The sequence below is a fragment of the Zophobas morio genome, unplaced genomic scaffold (assembly GCF_036711695.1).
Source record: "Zophobas morio isolate AGI-343-1 ecotype UQ-CSIRO unplaced genomic scaffold, CSIRO_AGI_Zmor_V1 ptg000016l, whole genome shotgun sequence".
NCBI classification, from domain to species: Eukaryota; Metazoa; Arthropoda; class Insecta; order Coleoptera; family Tenebrionidae; genus Zophobas; species Zophobas morio.
Window position 1 is genome coordinate 1,094,360 of NW_026972121.1, and position 25,780 is coordinate 1,120,139.

The 25,780-nt window shown below is 35.2% G+C and overlaps 1 protein-coding gene across 3 annotated transcripts in view; it reads left to right on the forward strand.

Annotated features, from left to right (window-relative positions):
• Positions 1-25,780, forward strand: part of LOC135129486 (calcium-activated potassium channel slowpoke) — a 78,768-nt gene that overhangs the window by 34,288 nt on the left and 18,700 nt on the right. The window contains exons 2-17 of one of the 3 annotated variants that reach the window (XM_064056640.1): positions 6,335-6,396; positions 15,879-15,975; positions 16,175-16,286; positions 16,336-16,487; positions 16,542-16,709; positions 18,994-19,085; positions 19,728-19,838; positions 20,683-20,788; positions 21,493-21,645; positions 21,693-21,848; positions 22,502-22,614; positions 23,366-23,521; positions 23,570-23,646; positions 24,501-24,575; positions 25,034-25,084; positions 25,589-25,609. In XM_064056640.1, the coding sequence (XP_063912710.1) occupies positions 6,335-6,396; positions 15,879-15,975; positions 16,175-16,286; positions 16,336-16,487; positions 16,542-16,709; positions 18,994-19,085; positions 19,728-19,838; positions 20,683-20,788; positions 21,493-21,645; positions 21,693-21,848; positions 22,502-22,614; positions 23,366-23,521; positions 23,570-23,646; positions 24,501-24,575; positions 25,034-25,084; positions 25,589-25,609 (1,702 nt within the window). Of the gene's footprint in view, positions 1-6,334; positions 6,397-15,878; positions 15,976-16,174; positions 16,287-16,335; positions 16,488-16,541; positions 16,710-17,232; positions 17,325-18,993; positions 19,086-19,727; positions 19,839-20,682; positions 20,789-21,492; positions 21,646-21,692; positions 21,849-21,975; positions 22,089-22,501; positions 22,615-23,365; positions 23,522-23,569; positions 23,647-24,500; positions 24,576-25,033; positions 25,085-25,588; positions 25,610-25,780 lie in introns of all 3 variants that reach the window. The other 2 variants (XM_064056639.1, XM_064056638.1) reach the window with 2 other exon arrangements.

Here is a 25,780-nt window from a genome sequence, read left to right on the forward strand (position 1 = left end):
GCTACCTTCAAAATCAAAATAGGTCCACGGGATCTCCAAGATTCTTTCAAACCACTGTAAAAACAAAACTTAAGGGGTCCTCAAGATTCATTCAAATTACTTCAAAAAGAAAACACATGGGATCTCTGAGATCCTTTCAAGTTACTTCAAAAACAAAACAAAAGGGGTCTCTGAGATTCTTTCAATTGCTTCAAAAAAAACAGAGAAGGTCCCGATATTCTTTCAAATTACTTCAAAAAGAAAACACAAGGAATCTCCAGATTGTGAATTAATTAAAAAACAAGACAAGAAATATCCGAAATTCTTTCAAACTACTTCAAAAACAAAACGCGAGAGGTCTTCGCGATTCTTTCAAATTACTACAAAAACAAGACAAGGGATCTCTTCAAACTACTTCAAAAACAAAACAAAAAAGGTGCCCGAGATTCATTCAGATTACTTGTGAAATAAGACACAAGTCGTCCCCGAGATTCTTTCAAACTACTTGAAAAACAAAAGGGGCCCCTGAGATTTTTTTAAACTACTTCAAAAACAAAACGGACCCCTGAGATTCTTTCAAACTACCTTCAAAATCAAAATAGGTCCACGGGATCTCCAGGATTCTTTCAAACCACTGCAAAAACAAAACAAAAGGGGTCCACATGATTCTTTCAAATTACTTCAAAAACAAAAGGGGCCCGTGAGATTCTTTCAAACTACTTCAAAAACAAAAGGGGCCGGCCCCTGATATTCTTCTAAACTAATTCAAAAACAAAAGCAACCCCTGAGATTCTTGTAAACTACCTTCAAAATCAGAATAGGTCCACTTGATCTTCAAGATTCTTCAAACCACTGCAAAAACCAAACTTAAGGGGTTCCCAAGATTACTTCAAAAACAGAACAAAAGGGGTCCCTGAGATTCTTTCAATTACTTCAAAAAAAAACAAAGAAGGTCCAGAGATTCTTTCAAATTACTTCAAAAACCAGATACAAGAGATTCCCGAGATGTTTTCAAACCACTGCAAAAACAATTCAAAATTGGTCCTCGAGACTGTCAAATGATTTCAAAAAGAGAACTCAAAGGATTTTCGAGAGTTTCAAACTACTTCAAAATCAAAATAGGTCCACGGGATCTCCAAGATTCTTTCAAAGCAATGCAGAAACAAAGCAAAGTGGGTCACCGAAATTTTTTCCAATTACTTCAAACAGAAAACATAAGGTATCCCCGAGATTCTTTCATATTACTTCAAAAACAAGACACGATCCCTACAATTCTTTCAAATACTTCAAAAAGAAAACAAAAAAAAAGACCCGCGAAATTTGGAACTACTAACTTCTAAAACAAGACAAGAAATATCCGAAATTCTTTCAAACTATGTACTTCAAAAACAAAAAGAAAGAAGTCTTCGAGATTCTTTCAAATTACTTCAAAAACAAGACAAAAAGGTGTCTGAGGTTGTTTCAAATTATTTTAAAAACAAAAGGGGCCTCTGAAATTTTTTCAAACTACATCAAAATCAAAATCGGTCCACGGGATGTCCAAGATTCTTTCAAATTACTTGAAAAACAAAACAAAAGGGGTCCCAGAGATTCTTTCAGATTACTTCAAAAATAATACATAAGTCGTCCCCAATATTCTTTCAAACCACTGGAAAATCTAAACAAAATGGGTCATCGATATTCTTTCAAATTATCTCAAAAAGAAAACAAGAGGAGTCCCCGAGATTCTTTCAAAGTTACTGCAAAAACCAGAGATGCCCGAGATTCTGTCAACCTACTTGAGAATTAAGACAAGAGATCTCCGAAACTCTTTAAAGCTACTTTAAAAATAAAACACAAGAGATCTCCGAGATTCTTTCAAAATTACCTAAAAAACAATGTAAAAAGGGTCCCCGAGATTCTTTTAAACTACTCCAAAAACAAAACAAAGAGGTCCCCGATATTCTTTCAAACTACTTCAAAAAGAAAACACAAAAGGTACTTCAAAATCAAAATAGGTCCACGGGATCTCCAAGATTATTTCAAAATACGGCAAAAACAAAGCAAAAGTGGTCCCCGAGATTCTTTCAAATTACCTCAAAAAGGAAAGACATGGGATCCCCGAGATTCTTTCCCCACGTTTTTTTCAAATACTTCAATAAGAAAACAAAAAATGCGCCCGAGATTTGGAATTACTTCAAAAGCAAGACAAGAAATATCCGAAATTCTTTCAAACTATGTACTTCAAAAACGAAACGAAAGAGGTCTTCGAGATTCTTTCAAATTACTTCAAAAACAAGACAAGATATCCTTTCAAGCTACTTCAAAAACAAAAGGGGCCCCTGACATTCTTTCAAACTACTTCAAAATCAAAATAGGTCCACGGGATCTCCAAGATTCTTTCAAAGGTTGTTTTATTTATTTTACTTATTTACGTATTCTAATTGTATATTGTATGTTTAATGTGTGTAGGTATGAGTTAGAATCGTTTTAGTATCAGGGTTAGCCTGCATTCTAACTTTTTGTACGCTGTTCTATTTGTGCAATAAACTTATTCTTATTCTTATTCTTCTAAAGCAATGCAAAAACAAAGTCTCCGAGATTTTTTCCTATTACTTCAAAAAGAAAACATAAGGGATCCCCGGGAATCTTTCACATTACTTCAAAAACAAGACACGATCCCCACAATTCTTTCAAATACTTCAAAAAGAAAACAAAAAAAAGACCCCCGAGATTTGGAACTACTTCAAAAACAAGACAAGAAATATCCGAAATTCTTTCAAACTATGTACTTCAAAAACAAAACGAAAGAGGTCTTCGAGATTCTTTCAAATTACTTCAAAAATAAGCCAAAAAAGGTGTTCGAGATTCTTTCAGATTACTTCACAAACAAAAGGGGTCACTGAAATTCAAACTACATCAAAATCAAAATTGGTCCACGGGATCTCCAAGATTCTTTCAAACTACTGCAAAAACAAAACAAAAGGGGTCCTCGAGATTCTTTCAAATTACTTCAAAAAGAAAACACATGAGATCCGCGAGATTGTTTCAAATTACTTTAAAACAAAACAAAAGGGGTCCCAGAGATTTTTTCAAACTATTTAAAAAAAAAATAACAAAAAAGGTCCCGAGATTCTTTCAAATTATTTCTAAACACAAGACAAGGGATCCCTTTAAACTAGTTCAAAAACAAAACAAAAGGGATCCTCGAGATTCTTTCAGTTTACTTAAAAAAAAACAAAAGGGACCTCCGAGATTTGAAACTACTTCAAAAACAAAACGCGAAGTCCTCGAGATTCTTTCAAATTACTTCAAAAACAAAATAAGGGATCCCTTCAAACTACTTCAAAAACAAAACCCATGAAGTTCTCGAGATTCTTTCAAAGTTACTTCAAAAACCAGAGATGCCCGAGATTCTTTCAAACTACTTGAGAAGTAAGACACGATATCTTCGAAACTCTTTGAAGCTACTTCAAAAAGAAAACATAAGGGATCCCCGAGATTCTTTCACATTACTTCAAACACAAGACACGGAATCCCCACGATTCTTTCAAATACTTCAAAAAGAAAAAAAAAAGATCCCCGAGATTTGGAACTACTTTAAAAACAAGACAAGAAATATCCGCAATTCTTTCAAACTATGTACTTCAAAAACAAAACGGAAAAGGTCTTCGAGATTCTTTCCAACTACTTCAAAAAAATACAAAATATTTTTCAAACTACCTCAGAAACATGACCAAGGATCCCCAAGATTCTTTCAAATTATTTCGGAAACAATACAAATAGAATCCTCCAAATTCTTTCAAACATCTTCCCGCGATGCTTTCAAAACACTTTCAAATTACTTCAAAAAGAAACACAAAGGATGCTCGACAGTCTTTCAAATTACTTCAAAAACAAGACACGGAATCCTCAAGATTTCCTTTAAACTATTGCAAAAACAAAACACAAGGGATCCCAAGATTCTTTTAAACTACTTCAAAAGGAAAGCAAAAAAGGCCCCCGAGATTCTTCGAAACTACTTTAAAAGCAAGACAAGAAATATCCGATATTCTTTGAAACCACTTCAAATACAAAACCCAAGAGCTCCTCAAGATTCTTTCAAGTTACTTCAAAAATAATCAAGGGATTCCTTCAAACTACTTCAAACACAAAACAAAGAGGGTCCTCGAGATTCTCTCAAGCTAGTTAAAAAAAACATAAAAAGTGCACGAGATTCTTTCAAACTACTTCAAAAATAAAAGGGGCCTTGAGATTCTTTCAAATTACTTCAAAAACAAGCCAATATTCTTTCCAACCACTTCAAAAAAAATACAAAAGGGGTCCTTGATTCCCAAGATTATTTCAACCTACTCCAGAGACAATATAAATAGGATCTTCGAAATTCTTTCAAACATCTTCAAAAACCAGACACAAGAGGTTCCCCTGATGCTTTCAAACCACTTTCAAATTATTTCAAAAAGAAAACACAAAGGATCCATGAGAGTCTTTCAAATTACGTCAAAAACAAGATTTCCTTTAAACTACTGCAAAAACAAAACACAAGGTTCCCTGAGATTCTTTCAAATTACTTCAAAAGCAAGACACGGGATCCCAAGATTCTTTCAAACTACTTCAAAAAGAAAACAAAAAAGGCCCCCGAGATTCTTTGAAACTACTTTAAAAGCAAGACAAGAAATATCCGATATTCTTTGAAACCACTTCAAACACAAAACCCAAGAGCTCCTCAAGATTCGTTCAAGTTACTTCAAAAATAATCAAGGGATTCCTTCAAACTACTTCAAAAACAAAACAAAGAGGGTCCTCGAGATTCTCTCAAACTAGTTCAAAAACTAACCGCAAGAAGTCCTCGAGATTCTTTCAAATCACTGCAAAAATAAGACAAGTGATTCCTTCAAACTACTTCAAAAACAAAACAAAAACAGTCCCCGAGATTTTTTCAAACTACTTCAAAAACAAAACAAAACTGTATTTGTTTGTTTGCACTTCAGTTCAAGTTCTATTTAATAACATACTACCAATTTTTTATATATATATATAATACCTTCTATGCGTATGTTTCATGTGAACATTTTTTAAATAAAATTTTAAGATAACGTCATCAAATTTTTGGATAAGATGAAGCGATAAATTCTGATTGGCAATTAACTACATTTACAAAAAATGTAAAACGAGTATAAAATTTTAGCGTAGTCGACGGCACAGTTTATGAGATAAATTGAAAATTTATCAAAAAATCTACAGCGTTTAGATACACTCCGCCAGTGCCATTGATTCGAACGCATTATGTTACGAAAACACACTGTACATTGACTTTTATATTTGGTCTGGCGCGGTGTGTCAGTTCACACTTCTCCACCGATGATATAGTGAAAATGCAACTGCAAACATTTGTTTTAAAAAAGTCGAACAATTGCTCCAAAAATATGAATGTAAGGCTATGTCTGTGTTTCTAGTGAGTTTTCGTTTTCCTAGCGGAAAATGTTCCAATCAACATTTACGGGATCTACCGTTTTTGACTTGATCAATAAAAACATTGAAAAGACACACTCGCAATATTCTGGATATTACTTTCCTAAATTACACAGCATAGCATACATGTTCTGAATAAAAGTTTAAAATGTGTAGTTTTGCTTTGAAATAATGTTGTCTGAAGACCAAACACGTAAAAATCCGAACTACTGCCACCAGCAGTTTGGAGTTTGTTCCTATTTATTCTTGAGCAATGTACAAACAGTCCAAGATCTAAAATTAGCTTCCCTTTCGCCATCCAATATCCACGTAGAAGCTCAAACCGGTGGATAGCAGAGCAAATAAAGAGAAATTTATTATATTTACCTAACCCTCCGACAAGTGTACACATCCACACGCTACACCTCCAAGATCAAAGTCCGTCGCAACTGCAAACTATCCCATTACGTCACGCCGAAATAGTCGTCGCAAATACCACCCATCCGCACCTAATTAACAAATAACCGACAAAGCGGTCCGAGGAAGCGTCGCGAAGTCGAAAATTAACAGCAAATAGCGTGCCATCGCTATCGTGTCGGAAGCTTCCTGTAAAAGCATTACGTTCGATCGTATCGCTATCGAATGCGACTTTTCCTCAACTGTGCAAAGCTCCAATAACACGAAAGAGTATCGAGCCGAGTGAGCAGCCCTGACGCACACCCGCTTTCTCTAATAACGCGAATTCCTCTCAAATACATAATTCAGGCTCGCAGTCCGTCAGAGTCGCTTTTTCCTCCGGAATTTCATTTCGTCCGTACATAAATCTGGCTGTTTCTGTTTCTAACCTGATTTACGGGCCGGGGCCGATTAATTGTTAAATCTGGTTAGTTTGTTTGAGATTTCTAATTTTGTTGGTTTTTTGCAGGTGGTGCTGGTGTTCATTCTAAGCATAGCGTCGCTTATTATCTACTTCATCGATGCCTCAAAGTGAGTATTGAACGCCACTGGTTGCAATCAATAAGCGAGCTTTTTTCTGCTGACTGAGCTTTAAGGTTTCGCGTTTGACCACTAATAATCAAAGAGAAAAAAAGAAAAAAGGGAACTCTTGATTTGGGGTTGGAATGGAGCGGGATTAGCACAAAGCCGAAACTTGTTTCCAAAATCTTTCTTTTCGTTTTTTTTTTCGCTCTTGCGTTATGTTAGAATTTATATTCCTTCTTCTACAGATATATCATATTCGTTTCTAATTCTAGTTCAATTTTTATAGAAAAATTCAAAATCTTAAAGTTCATAGGTTGGTTACCTACCTACCTCTACACAGTAAGAACCAGTGACGTAAATAACACTTTTTTTCTTCAGATTTTCGATTAACAGTTTTCGTTTTAGTTTTTATTTTCTTTATTTTTTCAAACATTCAATTTGTGAATGTTTTGGTTTCATATTTGGTTTTCAATTTTAATGTTTTCAATTTTTCGTTTCCACAATTTTTCGTTTCCACAATTTTTCGATTTGCCCTTATTCAATTTTTCTTATTTTTTTGTTTCTGCACTTTTTAAATTTTGCAATGTTTAGATTTAAAATTTCTCGAGTTTTAAATTTTTATTTTATGAATTTTTCGATTTTCATTTCTTCAAATTTTCGATGAGCAATTTTTAGTTTTTTTATTTTCTTTATTTCTACAATTTTTCGATTTTTTTTATAATTTCAGTTTTTCTTCAGTTATTTTACGATTTGCAGCTTTTTAATTATTCATTTTTTTGTTCCTTCACGAGAATTTCACGAGTTTTCAATTTTTATTTTTTCAGATTTGCGATTTTTTAATTTTTCATTTCTTCAGTTTTTCGATTTACAATTTTTCGTTTCAGTATTTTATTTTCTTTATTTTTTCTATTTTTCGGTTTTTTATTGTTCTGATTTTATAATTTTTCTTCAATTTTTGGATAATTTAATTTTTCGATTTGGAATTTTTCGGTGTTCAGTTTTCAGATTTTTTCAGTTTCGTGTTTTCAATTTTATATTTTTCAACTTCTCGATTTTCCGATTTTTCACCTCTTTTTGATTTGTAATTTTTCTAGTTTTTATTTAAAATATTTGATAATAATTACAGTTTTTAAAATTTTTCACTTTTTCAATTAGCGGTTTTAGAATTTTTCCATTTTTCAATTACTGGATTTCAAAACTTTTTCATTTTTTCGATTTTTTTTCGTTTTTAGGTTTCTCGATTTTTATTTTTCCAGTGTTTCAATCTCTCCCTTCTTCCCTGCTTTGATTTGCAGTTTTTCGATTTTCCAACTTTTCAATTTTTCAATTTTTTTGTAACTTTTCCTTTTGGTTTTTTATTTTCTTTATTTTTTTAAGTATTCAATTTCTCAATGTTTCATTGTTTTTTTTATAGTTTTTTGTTTTTTTAGTTTTAATTCTTTTTATTTTTCGTTTCTTCAATTTTTCGATTTGCGATTTTTCAATTTTTCTTACTTTTTTGTTTCTTCAATTTTTAAATTTTGCAATGTTTCGATTTTTAATTTTTCATTTTCTCAAATTTTCGATGAACAATTTTTCCTTTCGGGGTTTTGTTTTCTTTATTTTTACAATTTTGTTTGTTAATTTTTTGTTTTTACAGTTACAGTTTTTTCGGTTTGCAGTTTTTCGAGTTTTCAAGTTTAAATTTTTCAGTTTTTCAGTTTTCCAAATTTGAATTTTTCAAATTATAGATTTTGCAATTTTCGTTCCGGTTTTTTATTTTCTTTGTTTTTTTCAGTTTTTAGATTTTGCAATTTCTTGATTTGCAATTTCACCAGTTTTCAATTTTTCAGATTTGCGATTTTTCAATTTTTCATTTCTTTAATTTTTCCATTTACAATTTTTCGTTTCGGTTTCTTATATTCTTTATTTTTTCTGTTTTTCGGTTTTCTATTATTCTGATTTTATAATTTAATTTTTCGATTTGCACTGTTTCGATTTTCAGTTTTCAAATTTTTCACTTTTTTAATTTAACGGTTTTAGAATTTTTCCATTTTTCAATTATTGTATTTTAAAACTTTTTCATTTATCCGATTTTTCATTTTTTCGATTTTTAATTTTTCAGTTCCCGATATTTGATTTTTCGATTTTACAATTTTGACGATTTCATAATTTTTTCATTTTACAATTTTTGGGTTTTTCAATTTTTCGGTTCATTTTTTTTTTTTGGTTTTAAGTTTCTCGATTTTTAATTTTCCGATGTTTCAATGTTTCGTTTCTTCACTGCTACGATTTGCAATTTTTCGATTTTCCACTTTTTCGATTTTGCAAATTTTCGTTTTTTCAGTTTTTCGATTTTTTAGTTTTTCGTTTTATCAATTTTCCGATTTTTCGAATTGAAAAAATGGTAAAAAATTGCAAAATTGTAATACTAAAAAATTGGTCTAAAGAGTTTAGACAGTACTTCCCTCGCTGTCGGAAACTTGACGACTGCATGCCTATTGTGTTTTTTTTCTCATTACGTTTTACCATCTACATGATATTCCTAATATAAGTACAACAATCGGTCCAGTACTTTCGGAGATTATCTGTCTAATAAAAATCCGGGACGGCAGACGGACAGACGGACGGACAGACGGACGGACAGACGGACGGACAGACGGACGGACAGACGGACGGACAGACGGACAGACGGACGGACAGACGGACGGACAGACGGACGGACAGACAGACGGAAATGGGAGACCTATTTCTTCGTCTTCTAGGGGTCATGAAAGATCGAGAAAACGTAAAAGCAGAGAGTCGGCCTACGGACTCGATTACAATACTTCCTTTGCTTACGCTCGGGAAGTAAAAATATGAATGGAATGATAAATCACAAGCACAAACTCATCATATTTTTTGCATTTTAGATAGGATTTATTCAGCAAAATTTAAGGGTGACGTCATCAATTTTTTTAGGAGGGATGAACAAATACATTTTGAACAAAAGTTTACCATGCTTATAATAACTTTAAAATATTCCCAAGATTTCAAAGCATTCGGTTTTGTAATTCCTGATTAAATCGATAAAATAAATTCACGACTTCATTAATTTTTTAGAGTCACCCTGCATATGCAAATCCAAAAATATGAATGGAATGATAAATCACAAGTACAGACTCATCATATTTTTACAGTTTAGATAGGATTTATTCGGCAAACTTTCGAGCTGACGTCATCAATTTTTTGGAGGGGATAAGCAAATATATTTTGACTAAAAATTTATTATGCTCTTTATAACCTTAAAACATCTGCAAGATTTCAAAGCATTCGGTTTTGTAGTTCCTGATTAAATCAATAAAATAAATTTACGCATTCATTAATTTTTTTGAGTCACCCTGTATATGCAAATCGAAAAAATTTGAATGGAATGATAAATCACAAGTACAGACTCATCATATTTTGTACATTTTATATAGGATTTATTCAGCAAAATTTTGTGGTGACGTACATACATTTTTTAGGGGGGACGACCAAATACATTTTGATCAAAAATTTACCATGCTTATGATAATTTTAAAATATCTTCAAGATTTCGAAGCATTCGGTTTTGTAGTTCCTGAGTAAATCAGTAAAATAAATTTACGCTTTCATTTATTTTCTTGAATCACCCTGTATATGCAAATCCAAAAAATATGAATGGAGTGATAGATCACAAGTACAGACTGATCATATTTTGTGCATTTTAGATATGATTTATTCGGCAAATTTTCGAGCTGACGTCATCAAGTTTTTGGAGGGGATAAGCAAATATATTTTGTCTAAACATCTATTATGCTCTTTATAACCTTAAAACATCTGCAAGATGTCAGAGCATTCCGTTTTGTAGTTCCTGATTAAATCAATAAAATATATTTACGCATTCATTAATTTTTTTGAGTCACTCTGTACATGCAAATCCAAAAAATATGAATGGAGTGATAAATGACAAGTACAGGCTCATCATATTTTGTACATTTTAGATATGATTTATTCGGCAAACTTTCGAGCTGACGTCATCAAGTTTTTGGAGGGGATAAGCAAATATATTTTGACTAAACATTTATTATGCTCTTTATGACCTTAAAACATCTGCAAGATTTCAGAGCATTCGGTTTTGTAGTTCCTGATTAAATCAAAAAAATATATTTACGCATTCATTAATTTTTTTGAGTCACCCTGTATATGCAAATCCAAAAAATATGAATGGAGTGATAGATCACAAGTACAGACTCATCATATTTTGTACATTTTAGATATGATTTATTCCACAAACTTTTGAGCTGACGTCATCAAGTTTTTGGAGGGGATAAGCAAATATTTTTTGACTAAAGATTTATGATGCTCTTTATAGCCTTAAAACATCTGCAACATTTCAAAGCATTCTGGTTAGCAGATTAAAAATTAAATTTCAAAATGTTGTTTTATAATTTTGATTTTTTTTTCCAAAAATCTGGACGTTTCGGGTGAAAAGTCGATTCAGAGTTGTAAACTACATGTGTAGGACTATGTTATTTTATACAATTGAAAACCCATTTACTATGTACAATTTTGAAGTGACGTCATCGCTTTAGTGGTGGGGATGATTAGACAAATTTTGGTTAGCGTTTTACCATCTACATGATATTCTTAATATAAGTACAAAATTTCACAACAATCGGTCGAGTACTTTCGGAGATTATCTGTCTAATAAAAATCCGGGACAACAGACGGACAGACGGACGGACAGACAGACGGAAATGGGAGACCTATTTCTTCGTCTTCTAGGGGTCATGAAAGATCGAGAAAACGTAAAAGTAGAGAGTCGGCCGACGGACTCGATTACAATACTTCCTTTGCTTACGCTCGGGAAGTAAAAATCAAAAATGAAAAAAATTCTTAACAAATAAATAAATTCTTCAATTTTTTTTTGATTTTTTTTTAGTTTTTCAATTTTTAATTTTTGGAATAAAAAAATGGAAAAATTTCAAAATTGTAATACTGAAAAATATAGTAATGAAAACTTCAATTCCCGATTTTTGATTTTTAGACTTTACAATTTTGATGATTTCATAATTTTTTGATTCTACAATTTTTGGGTTTTCCAATTTTTCGATTGATTTTTCTTTCGTTTTTAAGTTTCTCGATTTTTAATTTTCCAATGTTTCAATCTTTCGTTTCTTCACTGTTTCGATTTGCAATTTTTCGATTTTATACTTTTTCGATTTTTTAGTTTTTCGTTTTTTCATTTTTCCAATTTTTCATGTCTAAATTGTAATTGTAAAACCGAAAAATCAAAAATAAAAAAATAAAATAACGCCAAAATTCTTAATAAATAAATCAATTCTTACTAAATTCTTCAATTTTTTATTTTTCAAATTTTAATTTTTCAATTATCCAATTTTTCGGTTTTTCAACTTTTCGAATCAAAAATATGGAAAAATTGCAAGAGTGTAAAACTGAAAAATAAAGAAATAAAAACTTCAATTTCCGACTTTATAATTTTGAGGATTTCATAATTGTTTGATTTTACAATTTTTGGGCTTTCCAATTTTTCGATTCAGTTTTTTTTTCGTTTTTAAGTTTCTCGATTTTTAATTTTCGAATGTTTCAATCTTTCGTTTCTTTACTGCTTGGATTTGCAATTTTTCGATTTTCTAATTTTTCATTTTTCGAATAAAAAATTTGGTAAAAAGTTGCAAAATTGTAAAACTGAAACATCAAAAATGAAGAAACCAAAAAGCATCAGATTCTTAATAAATAAATAAATTCTTCCAATTTTTTCCATTTTTTTAGTTTTTCAATTTTTAATTTTTCTAATCAAAAAAATGGAAAAATTGCAAAATTGTAATACTGAAAAATATAATAATGAAAACTTCAATTCCCGATATTTGATTTTTAGACTTTACAATTTTGACGATTTCATAATTTTTTCATTTTACAATTTTTGGGTTTTCCAATTTTTCGGTTCATTTTTTTTTTTCGTTTTTAAGTTTCTCGATTTTTAATTTTCCAATGTTTCAATCTTTCGTTTCTTCACTGCTTCGATTTGCAATTTTTCGATTTTCCACTTTTTCGATTTTGCAAATTTTCGTTTTTTTCAGTTTTTCGATTTTTTAGTTTTTCGTTTTTTCAATTTGCCGATTTTTTATTTTTCGAATTGAAAAGAATGGTAAAAAAAAGCAAAATTGTAAAATTTGAAAATCAAAAATGAATAAACCAAAAATTATAAAATTCTTAATAAATAGATAAATTCTTAATAAATTCTTCAATTTTTTTTGCAAAATTGTAAAACTGAAAAATCAAAAATCAAAAAATCGAAAAGTATAAAATTCTTAATAAATAAATAAATTCTTAATAAATTCTCCAAGTTTTTTCCAATTTTTTTGTTTTTCAATTTTTAATTTTTCGATTATCCAATTTTTGATTTTTCTACTTTTCGAATAAAAAAAATGGAAAAAAAGCAAGATTGTAAAACTGAAAAATAAAGAAATGAAAACTTCAATTTCCGATATTTGATTTTTCGACTTTACAATTTTGACGATTTCATAATTTTTTGATTTTACAATTTTCCGATTTTGCACATTTCGAATAGAAAAAATTGGAAAAAAAATGTAAAATTGTAATACCGAAAAATCAAAAATGAAAAAACTAAAAAACATCAAATTCTTAATAAATAAATAAATTCTTAAAAAATTCTTCAATTTAGATTTGATAATTTTTTGATTCTATGTACAATTTTTGGGTTTTCCAATTTTTCGATTCATTTTTTTTTTCGTTTTTAAGTTTCTCGATTTTTAATTTTCCAATGTTTCAATCTTTCGTTTCCTCACTGTTTCGATTTTCAATTTTTCGGTTTTCCATTTTTTCGGTTTTACAATTTTTCGTTTTTTCATTTTTCGAATAAAAAAAAATGGTAAAAATCTGAAAAATTGTAAAACTGAACAATCGAAAATGAAAAACCAAAAAGAATAAATTTCTCAATAAATAAATAAATTCTTAATAAATTCTTTTTTTTTTCCAATTTTTTAGTTTTTCAATTTTTAATTTTTCGATTTTCGAATTGTTCAACTTATCGAATCAAAAAAATGGAAACATTGCAAAATTGTAAAACTGAAAAATAAAGAAATGAAAACTTCACTTCCCGATATTTGATTTTTGGACTTTACAATTTCGAAAATTTCATAATTTTTTGATTCTACAATTTTTGGGTTTTCCACTTGTTCAATTAATTTTTTTTTTCGTTTTTAAGTTTCTCGATTTTTAATTTTCCATTGTATCAATCTTTCGTTTCCTCACTGCTTCAATTTACAATTTTCCGATTTTCCACTTGTTCGAGTTTGCAAATTTTCGTTTTTTCAGTTTTTCGATTTTTTAGTTTTTCGTTTTTTCAATTTTCCGATTTTTCATTTTTCGAATTGAAAAAAATGGTAAGAAATTGCAAAATTGTAAAACCGAGAAATCAAAAATAAAAAAACCAAAAAACATCAAATTCTTAATAAATAAATAAATTCTTAATAAATTCTATAATTTTTTAGTTTTTCAATTTTTAATTTTTCGATTATCCAATTTTTCGAATCAAAAAAATGGAAAAACTGCAAGATTGTAAAACTGAAAAATAAAGAAATGAAAACTTCAGTTTCCGATATTTGATTTTGCGACTTTACAATTTTGACGATTTCATAATTTTTTGATTTTACAATTTTTTGGGTTTTCAATTTTCCGATTTTGTACTTTTCGAATTAAAAAAAGTGGTAAAAAATTGCAAAATTGTAGTACTGAAAAATCAAAAATGAAAAAACTGAAAAGCATAAAATTCTTAATAAATAAATAAATTTTTAATAAATTCTCCAATTTTTTTTCCAATTTTTTAGTTTTTCAATTTTTAATTTTTCGATTTTCCAATTTTTCGATTTTTCAAGTTTTCGAATCAAAAAAAAAGGAAAATTCCCCGATATTTGATTTTTCGACTTCACAATTTTGACGATTTCATAATTTTCTGATTCTACAATTTTTGGGTTTTCGAATTTTTCGAATTAAAAAAAATGGAAAAATTCCAAAATTGTAAAACTGAAAAATAAAGAAATGAAAACTTTAAAAATTTTATAAATTGAAGAATCGAAAACTCGAAAAATGAAAGATTAAAATTGAGAAACTTAGAAACCGAAAAAGCGCAAAATAAAATCGAAAAGTGAAATATTGTAAAATCGAAATATTGAAAATGAAAGAAATCGAAAAATCAGATAATTGAGAAATCCAGAAATTGCTAAATTGGAAAATTTAAAAACTGAAACACCAACGAATTGAAAAATCAAATATTAAAAATTTGAAAAATTGAATAAGAAATGATAAAACATTATGTAACAGTGATATAATATCGAGAAAATTGAAATTAAAAATCGGGAAAATGAAAAAAGGAATCGGAAAATCGAATAATTGAGAAACCAAAAAATTGCAAAATTGAAAAATTTAAAAATTTGAAAATCAGGGAATTGAAAAATCAAAAAATGAAAATTAGGAAACTTGAATGAACGAAAAATTATAAAATGCAAAGAAACTTTAAAAAATGAAGGAACTGAAGAAACGAAAAATTATGATATATTTAAAATCGAGAAAATGAAAATTAAGAATCGAGAAAATGAAAAACAAAAATCATTTTTTTTTTATTTTTCTTTTTAATATTTGCATATTTATGTATATAAATCTATGCAAAGGTATATTAACCGTTAATAAATTAAAAATTGATGAACTGAAAATCGAAAAATGAAAAATTGGAAAATAGAAAATTGCAAATCGAATTCGTAAATTAAAGAAAATGAAAAAATGAAAAATTGTGATATTAAAAAATTGTAAAATCGTAGAAAAAGAAAAAAATGTGATACCCAAAAATTGGTCGAAGGTAAATAAATCCAGATTTTTGGAAAAATTTATTTTTTTATGATAACCCTTGTAAGTTAAATGTAAATTACCGCATTTGTTCCAATACAAAATTTTGTGATGATGTCATAAAATTTTTTCAAGGCCACGTATGTCTGTTTGGATAGATGTAATCAATGTAATCAGAGTACTGTATTCCCAAAGTTTCGGGGAAATAGAGTGGGTCTTTTTTGATTTTAATCAATGTAATAAATTGCCTCATTTATTAATTTTTTTGAGTCACCTTGTATAAGAGTCATGAAACGTCGAAAAAACGTCAAATTGGCCAGTCGTCCAACGGACTCGATTACAAACTTCCTCCACCTAGCTCGAGAAGTAACAAGTTTGAGAAATCCAAAAAAAAATTTTCTCGCACTCTAAGAATCATCTTCCCGAGTCCGGAAGCGCAAATCTGCTCCAAAACTTTGGGCTTTGTGCTAACTCTAACGCCATTCCTTTCGTCTGGGCGCCAGACCAAGCCGCCTTCGGCCCACCTTTTGCTTTGTTTGGGTGAATGGCGTCGGGTGCGACGTTTGCATCGCAATGTCCAAGTCTGCTAAATTAAGAACTGATGACGATTATATTGTTTTCAGTGAAGGTGTGGAGCGCTGCCAGGAATGGAGCAACAATATCACGCAACAAATCGACCTTGCCTTCAACATATTTTTTATGGTCTATTTTTTAATAAGAGTAAGTATCAGCCCTCGGATCGGGCCGATCTGATCCACGTGAGTTTACGTGGAGAGCCTCTAAAGCACCACGGATGATTTACGGCGGATTTTAAGTAGACTCGTTAACGAGTCTTAAGTGCCGTGTAAAAACAGCCGGAAAAACAATCACGCTGGAATTTATTAGCTCGCGGATGACTTATTCTCGCTTTCTTTTGCAGTTTATAGCCGCTAGCGATAAGTTATGGTTTATGCTAGAAATGTACTCATTCGTAGACTATTTCACGATACCCCCGTCCTTTGTCTCCATTTACTTGGACCGCACGTGGATAGGTAAGGGTGGAGAGGTGGAAAGGGTGGTGTGGAAAGTGTGTGCTTTCAGGCCTTCGATTTCTGCGTGCGTTGCGCTTAATGACTGTCCCGGATATTCTTCAATACCTCAATATACTGAAGACTTCCAGCTCCATACGACTTGCTCAGTTAGTGTCCATATTTATATCTGTTTGGCTTACAGCGGCCGGGATCATCCACTTGGTGAGTGACGCCCGAAGTACCGACGACTTTCACTCCCGTTTTGCTTTGTTCCAGTTGGAGAACTCCGGCGACCCCTTAGAGTTCAAAAATCCGAACCCGTTGCCCTACTGGACGTGCGTTTATTTTTTAATCGTGACCATGTCCACGGTGGGCTATGGCGACGTCTATTGTCACACGGTGCTCGGAAGAACATTTCTGGTGTTCTTCCTCCTGGTCGGATTGGTAAGTGTCTATATAATCGCAATTAAAGAGGATACCTCCCATTCTGCTGACTCTTTCTCTTTCTATCAAAAGATGTTCTAGTTAAAAAAAAAACCGACAACAGCAATGTTGCAATGTTCAGGTGCTTGCAGCTTACTTCAATCTGAAGCTGCTCTTATCTATTGTAAATAAAGAATGTATGGTGCGCAAGCTGAGATGAAGTCGGCTTCACACTTCCAATGTGAATTTTTTTCATTACGTAACCTTAAAACCGTTTCCTTACACACACAAAGTTACCCTTTGTCCACTACCTTTCTTGGGATCTTTAGGTATTGTTACCGTACGAAAATGTTAATGTTGTTTTGTGTATTTTGACATTTTCTACCACTATTGCATGGTTCCACTTCTGTCGGCACTGCAGAAACGCTTCTTTTGCTTACGTGTAGATTGTGCTTTTAGTAGCTAACGACGGGAAAAACCGGCCCGCCGGTTTCTCCCACTTACCTCAACACTGATTTACAGCATCAGGAATGTTTGTTTCCAGGCAATATTTGCTAGTAGCATTCCAGAAATCATAGATCTAGTAGGCACTAGATCCAAATACTGCGGCGAGTACAAGAGAGAACATGGAAAAAGGTATTATTCGAACGAGGAAGAAATATCGTTCGACTTAAAAATAAAAATTCTTCCGGATTGTCCGCGACGTTTTGCCAAATTTATAAATAACTCTCTCTGTGTCACCAACGTATTTCTTCCCGACGAAAAAATAATCACATATTCATCGACTTGTACAGCCGGAAAATGCATGTCAATTTTTTACATTTTTCATTTCGTAGTACTAAGATTATTAAACACAGCCAGCCCGCACACACTTTTTTTTTTTAGTCGAAATTTAATACCTAACGTTCACGTAAATGTGTTGCAACCCCTTGCACTACCACCTAGTTGCATCGATAACATAGTAACCCTCACCTTTTTGCATTTGTGGTGATGTATGATTCGTCTGTTAACGCCATGTCATTTTGTACCAAAATAAACACACGTTTTCGTTTAGTTCGAATTATTTTTGGTCGTTTGTCCCCCTCCCTTTTAGTTTGTGTATACGTATTCGGTTTTCCGACAAACCAGAGATGCGCGACCCCGGTTTCTGCACGAAAACGTTTCAAATTCGTCTTTCACGAGAGGAACCGCAAACTCCGATCAAGGCGAGTGCAGAAACCGGCGTCTGAACCGTTCAGTTCCAACCGAACCGCTGCAAAACGTTGTTGTCGTATGTTAGTGTTAGTCCATAACATAATCGTAGAGTAGTATATAAAATTGGGGTCCGAGGAGGAGCCTGATGGGGTGTGTGGGTTGTTAGGCCGTGTTTGCCAGCTGGATTCCTGAGATCACAGAGCTCGCTGCCAATCGACCCAAGTACGGCGGAAAGTACAGCAAAGACATACGACGCAGGTATTAAACCAAGGCTGCTACATATTATTATTATATTCCATCCATCTTTTTACATTTTTATATACATATAATTATAACCACTCGGAATGACGCTGTGATTATTATTTCTCAGTTTGTAGCACTTGGGTTATGCTTTGCGCTACTCGGTAACTTTTTAGCGTTGTTTCATCCAAAGATATCACCCGTCGGTGCGCTTTAGCGTAGCGGGTAATATGTTTGGTACTCATCTAGCAATCACCTTTAGAGTTGATTATCGTCCCAGCAAACGGTGTAGTAGTGGCGCACGTTTTTGAGATTTGGACGCAGTTTGCTGGGTTGGCATGCTGAGCTAGCAGCCGACTGATACGTGCATTCTGTATGCTTAATCCACTAATTTGTTTTGTTTAGTACTAAATCTGACCGCCCTCCTTCCCTTTTTGTCACTGCCAACCAGAAACGTGTCTGTGCGTTGGTTTCGTTTGGACAGAGCATACAGAATGGGATGAGTGGAGTCTAGTTAGACCATAGCTGGTCCTGTAGTCGATTAGTAGCACCCAAACAAGCCTGCACAGCCTGCTAGAGCCACGCACGGCCGCGCTGCATCGAACGAAAGTGCAGGATAACTGAAAAGACGCCTGTGTCTTAACACCTCAGGGTAGAAAATCTCAAAATAAAAACGACCTGTAAGGCTCCTCTAATTGGACTAACGCATATCAGATCGATGTTAATTGTACGCAACAAGATATCCCAGCTCCATCGTCTTCCGGCCCGCTCCTTCCCCCCTTAGCGCTTGTGGGGGCCGCGTTGACCTCGGTCAACCCGCCCCCGTTGCCTCTGTACAAATGCGAAATGTGTCTCTTGTCCTGGCGTCTAGGCGATATTTGCGAGTTGTATCCCCGAGATCATTGACTTGATCGGGACTAGACCAAAGTACGGCGGCACCCTGAAGAACGAAAGAGGCAGAAGGTGAGAACCAGAACAGTATAGACGGAGCGGTGCCGGGTTTCCGGTCTCTAACACCTCTGGAAACTCGGTACCGCATCTTTTGCTGTTTATATATACTTACCATTTTATCCTGCACGCTTCTCGTCCCTTTTTAATGTTCTCCCACCTTCGATACGGTCTGTTTTTAATGTTGTGTCGATGTGTTTTTCCTTCCGGGGGCTCGTGTGGGTGTTATAAGCCGTGTGCCACGGAGCGGTGTTAGAGTGAGATGCATGAAGGCATGTGAGATTCGTGCCACCCGACAATTGTGCGTGGCCAGGCTGTGTGCACAGGCGCTCACCTTGTACATTATAGAATAGGAATATAGAAAACAACTTAGACCAAGTCATCATGGTTTTCCAGTTTTTATTCTTGCATGCTGATTTTTGAACTAATCGGTTTATTAACATCTTAGTTTCCTAACAGTTTCGGTTTGATATAACGCACCCACTTTTTTTTGTTTCTTTTACGAATAGTTTGTGCTAGTTCTACGGATTGCGATTTCATCAAGTTGTTGCACTGAATAGTTTTGCGTCCTTTTCATTCTTCAAGCATGATTATTTCGTGCAACGACACAATCCTCCTTCACCCGACCCTCAACTAATTCTGTTTTGTGGAACTTAGGCATATTGTTGTGTGTGGACACATCACCTACGAGTCGGTATCGCATTTTTTGAAGGATTTCCTCCACGAAGATCGAGAAGACGTGGACGTGGAAGTTGTTTTCTTGCACAGGTAGAGCATACTTTTCGATTACCATCACATACACTCTTAACTGTCACCGAGTCAACAGAGCGGTTATCAATCTCACCTCGTTTAATTCTTAGTAACCGCTCTGCTGACTCCCTTCTTCTACGAAAACAAGACACCGACACCACGAAACGCCAATTACGCACACCGTACTATTAATTAACTTCCTCCAAGACCTTAAACCGACGTCACTCCTGAAGCCTCAGTAATGATTAATTAATCGCCATAATCGCCCTTACGAGACCCTTGAACTCGTCCCTCGGCAAACAGAATGCAAATTTTAACGACTTCCGTTTTTGTGTTGGACCAGTTTCAAGTTCAAGGGTTTCTCGTAACGGGTACACCCTTGAAACCTCACCTCACGTCAGAGCCGATGACCGCCGTCTGTGCCACCCCCAATTTTAAGATTGTGTGACGTTGGTTTTTAGAAAAGAGCCGGACTTGGAGCTGGAGGGTCTGCTGAAACGCCACTACACAACTGTGGAGTTTTTTCAGGGGACGATGATGAATGCCGTTGACCTTGAACGCGTCAAGGTACCGAAGGGGTTTTACACTTCTGTTGGAACTTATGGACCGTGTGTTTATTATTAAAATTCGCTTTTTACCTCGCCGCACATACTTTTGTTTTTTGGGGTTTGCAATCTCTCCGCTCGGAGAGGTTGGAAAGCCGTCGCAGAGTAGTAGGATAGTCACAAGTGCCTTTCTGCTGCATGGTATTGCTGGTCTGGTGTATGCCCAAACTGGATCGTAGATACGGTGTCACACTTTATATCATGTTCAATCCTGCGTCAATGTTGTTGTTTTAGTGGTTAACTGTTGAAATGTGCAGGAAACCACCAGACCTCGAACTGGAAGGTCTCTTCAAGAGACATTTCACAACTGTAGAGTTCTTCCAAGGTACCATCATGAACCCTATTGACCTGCAAAGGGTGAAGGTAAGTCGCCACACCCACGTCATCATTACATGGTTGTTTTCGATATGTTAACTGTTTTTAAGTTGTCACTACTCGTAAATACCTTGTCCAGGGAATTTTAATCGTTTCGTTCCCTCGTTAAACTAATTTATTCATTATGTTCTGTTTAAAACGTCTTAAACTTAGACATTGTCTTCCTTTCATTTGCGACTAACAGAACAATTAGCGCCCCTCCCAATAATAGACTTTAGGACCGATAACTTCTTACCCCCGCCAGATTGGTAAGTGGCCTCATTTCAAAAATGACGACCAGAACCAACAGATTATTCTCAATACATGAGCTCACCAAATTAAATGCATGCCCTAGTTTTATAACTAACGCCACATCAGGAACGCACTGTTGATCGACTCTTGCAACAGAAGTTAGTATTCTTGTTCTTTCTGGCATTGGATTTGTGGAATGGTAGAGCAAAATTTTAACAATAAAATGCATGATTTACCAACCAGTAGGGTTTGGCTCTGCCATAGTTTAGCTTTTGAGCCATGCTATATACATAGAGAGCCGAAATTGGGTTTTTGCAAACTTTTTGGGTACTGCCGTGCAATCCCGCAGTCTTTCTCTAACGACCCGTCAATGCGTTTGCTCAATGACCGATCGACGACAGACTGGGAGATTTTTCCGTCGTTTATGTTCCGACAGTACCTGACGTCCGTCAAACCTGCAGGTACACGAAGCAGACGCGTGCCTGGTCCTCGCGAACAAGTACTGCCAAGATCCCGACGCGGAAGACGCAGCCAACATCATGAGGGTCATCTCCATCAAGAACTACAGCGACGACATCAGGGTTATCATCCAACTGATGCAGTACCACAACAAGGTACTCGAATACGTGGCTCGGTTGGAGACGCTGATCCCGTTTTTCAGGCGTACCTTCTCAACATTCCGTCTTGGGACTGGAAGCAGGGCGACGACGTGATCTGCCTGGCCGAACTCAAGTTGGGCTTCATAGCGCAGTCTTGCCTGGCGCCAGGTTTCTCGACGATGATGGCGAACTTGTTCGCCATGCGTTCCTTCAAAACGGTAAGATCGGTCACGCATCATCACACACACACAAAGTGTACAATCAACAGCAGAATCGAAACGCGGAGCTTAAATCACTCCTGTTACCTTCCTTTTGATTGCTTTATTGAGTGTTCGATGGTTGCAGTCTCCAGACATGCAGGTGTGGACCAATGACTATTTGAGGGGCACGGGAATGGAGATGTATACCGAGACGCTCAGTCCGTCGTTTATAGGCATGCCGTTTGCTCAGGCTACAGAGTAAGTCGGCTGAAGGATAAAGACAAATCAGAAACGACATATACGATGCACTCATGTTCATGCAGAGCCCTACAATCACTTTTCTATTATTCAACGACGAGCGGGACGTCGGGCTCGATCAGCGCGATGGTCGAGCCCGACGGGTTTCCATACCGTGCGACTAACCTAAAAATTAACCGAAACACCATGAACAAAGATGACGCTACGTATGGTTCTTGTGGTTAATTTTTCGCAAGCTTTTGTGTAATATCTGCTGTTGATGTTCTTCATCTACTTCGACTCCCCCCTCCGCGCCACTCCTTGTCCTTGGTCGCCCCCGAAGGTCTTCAAGCGCGCCAGCAGCGATCCGCTCTGATGGCTGGTTGTGGTCTGTGACATGCCAAGTGTTGAGTGGCGATGTATTGTGGTTTCAGTCCCCCGATACGCAAGTCTGGCAGAACGATTACCTGCAAGGCACGGGATGCGAGATGTACACTGAGACTCTGTCCCCCTCGTTCACAGGCATGACATTTCCCCAGGCCAGCGAGTAAGCTCTTTTACCACACGCAACACACAAATACTGTCAAAATTACCCACCGATCCTACTGTGACTGACGAACTAAGACTACGTCCGCGCATCCGGTCGACGCGCATCCGCCGGATGCGCGGATGCACGATCCCATGTTCCCGAAACGACTACAACACAAATAATAGCAGTTTTATGTTACTAATGGAATAATTTTCTAAGATGTAGATTGTTCTGTGTTTGCGTGTTATGGATTTTGACCCCATAGAATAGGTCCCACCACTGATCATTTTTAGATTTATTGCAACTGGTTTGTTTTTGAAAGACTGTTTTTTGGGGGATGGAGCTTACAATAACGATTAGAGCGAATTTAACGGTACTTTGTTCTTACGACTCACTTTAAACTTGGCTTGCGTACTGCTTCGTTGTTTTATTAGCTCTTTCTCACTATGCCCTGGCTTCCAGCATGACCGTCTCTTCTTTGTTTCTTTAGCGACTGGGCGACATTGACAGTAGGTGGACATCGGCGCTGACGTCACGATCTGTCAAACTACAAACGACGTCAGCACCGATCGACGCCTACCACGAACAAATATATTACATAGCTGCGTGCATGAACTGGCGTGCATTAAGTTGCTTCTTTTGGATGGAAACGGGCGTTTTCGACGAACGACGCTTCGAAAGCGCGTTCGTTGCAGACGTGTCGTTACATAGAACATGTCTGTACGATGTTGGCGTCGTGGTAGCAGCGTCTAATACCAACCTTTGTCAGGTTATGCTTCACCAAGCTGAAACTTCTGCTATTAGCCATCGAAGTGAAAGGTACGGAAGGTGCGGACACCAAGATTTCGATCAACCCGAGGGGAGCGAAGATCGTCGCAAATACTCAGGGATTCTTTATTGCGCAGTCGGCGGACGAGGTGAAAAGGTGAGGGAGAAAATTTGACGAGACGCACGTTCCTCACGTGTTTTTCAGGGCTTGGTTCTATTGCAAGGCGTGTCACGAAGACATCAAGGATGAAACGCTGATCAAAAAATGCAAATGCAAAAACTGTGAGTCCGCTTTTTATCTCTTTCCCGAAATTACACCTCTCGAGAAGTATTGCGTAAATGCAGTCGAACAGTTCTATTATACATAAACTTTCTGATTTTCCGTTGTCAGTGTTATGTCCATCAGTAATCTCATTCTCATAGCTGCGTAGGTCTCACTTCATTCTCGTTAATAGCGTGATTTGTAAATACTAAATTCTCATTGATACCATTGGTGTTAACAAAATTTGAATTGTTTTTCTAACTATCGTATATAACTGAAAAATCTGTTTGTGGTGGCTTTTAGTGGCAGTTCAGCAACGTAACTGGTCCCATGATCTAGGTAATTGATGATCTATAATTGACTCTAGATCTGTCTAGATCCTGCCTGATGGATCGGCTCGTTTTCTTTCTACATTTTTTATATAATACCTAGTTTGTTTGCTACCATGAAATGTTACCTACTATTTGCATTCGAATTACACATTCCAATATGGTTCTGTCACTTTAGTCTTGCCATTGGTATGTGTAGTGTTTTAATCGAGTTCCTTTTTTTTGTTGACTTTTTGAAACGATACGTAGCTGATTTATTTTCCGTACTTGATACGTACCGAAAACTTGCTGAAATTTTGCCTGCGTAACGGAATGTACTTTGACACACATTCTGTACCCTCTTGCACATTTCTTATGCATGGTTAGGTTCATTTCATGAAACAATGTAAGTATCGGAATCCAGAACAGGACAAACGGCTACAGACATGTGTGTACCCTGGGCTTCCACTTGTCCGCCACTTCCATTCTTACTTTATTTTGTTCTGTTCTAATCATCCCCCGTCAAGGTAACACGAATTTTTCGTTCTTTCTGGCTTTGTTTACAGATGTTGGAATGATCATGATGCAGACAGGCATGGTCAAACAAGGCCTTAACGCCGCCTATCAAAGATGCCTGGATGGTAGGCCCTCCCCAAATATACCACGCTTAGCTGATGCGCTTCTTTTATTTCGAATACTGTGGTGCGGTGTTTTGTTTCAGTTTATTAGCCGATTATAAAACGAATCACTTGGCCGCTGCAACGCAACTAGAGCAATCACCAAGAGATAATTCCCAAGGGATTATTCGTTTAGAGCTAAAGTAGTTGAGATGTTAGAGCGATAGGTGGTCCCCCGGTAAGCGCCAGAAGGGCTATTTGATACGACGCGACGCTAGATCTCACCCACCGACGTTTTATTTTGTTCCGATGTCCTTCGAACCCACTGTACAAGCCTATCTTCCATTAGCCCAGGGTTATGTGTTGTGAACTGTCTGGTCAAAGAAGAACGCCCGTTCTTCTTTGACGAATAGGCTAGGCCACAGTAAGGCTGTTAACTTTCGCTACGACTAACAATGATTTTTGTCTGGTTCGCTGTACAGTGGCTACGTTCAGGAAAGGCGTGAGGGCCATTCAAATGGTTGGCCGTGCAAGTACGTATCCCTCCATCATTTGTCACTTAAATCACGAAAACACATCACTTTTTTGTTCTTGGTTTTAGTTTTGGTGACGAATATGACACATCTATCTATTCTGTGTAAACGTGTTGTCGGACCTACGCTCGTTCTAACTAAGTGTTTTTTATTTTTATTTTTTTCTCTGTGTCTCTCTTTTTCAAGCACTGTTTCTTCCAAATTTCGACGATGCAGACTGGAATTGATCAAACGATTAATTAAAACTGTAATAATTGTGATAGTTTTTTTTGTTTAATACATTTTTATGTGTGTTAGTTGGATGTGACGAGGTATTTCCTAGTGGTGTGTTTTAGAAAAAGTGTCTTAGGATGATGGATTCATTGTTTATTTTATTTGTCATCATTCATCCCTTTTCTCCCACACGATGAAAATTGACGAAACTCGTCTTCGTCAAGTTTCATCCTTCACCGACACACACGCTCTTACAAAATTTCACAAAACCCATTTTAATTTGGTATGCAGGCGAGGACTTCACGTACTCAAGTAAGTTGCAAGAACTATTATCAAGCAGCTCTTCGAAGGGCCACAGGATCACAGAACAGACCTCAAATATGAAATTAGCTCAAACACCATTTCTTCTTTCACTCTACTATCACTTTAACCTTCTTTAATCAATTGATTTCTGCTGCATGTTTTCGCCTTCTTATGCATGCT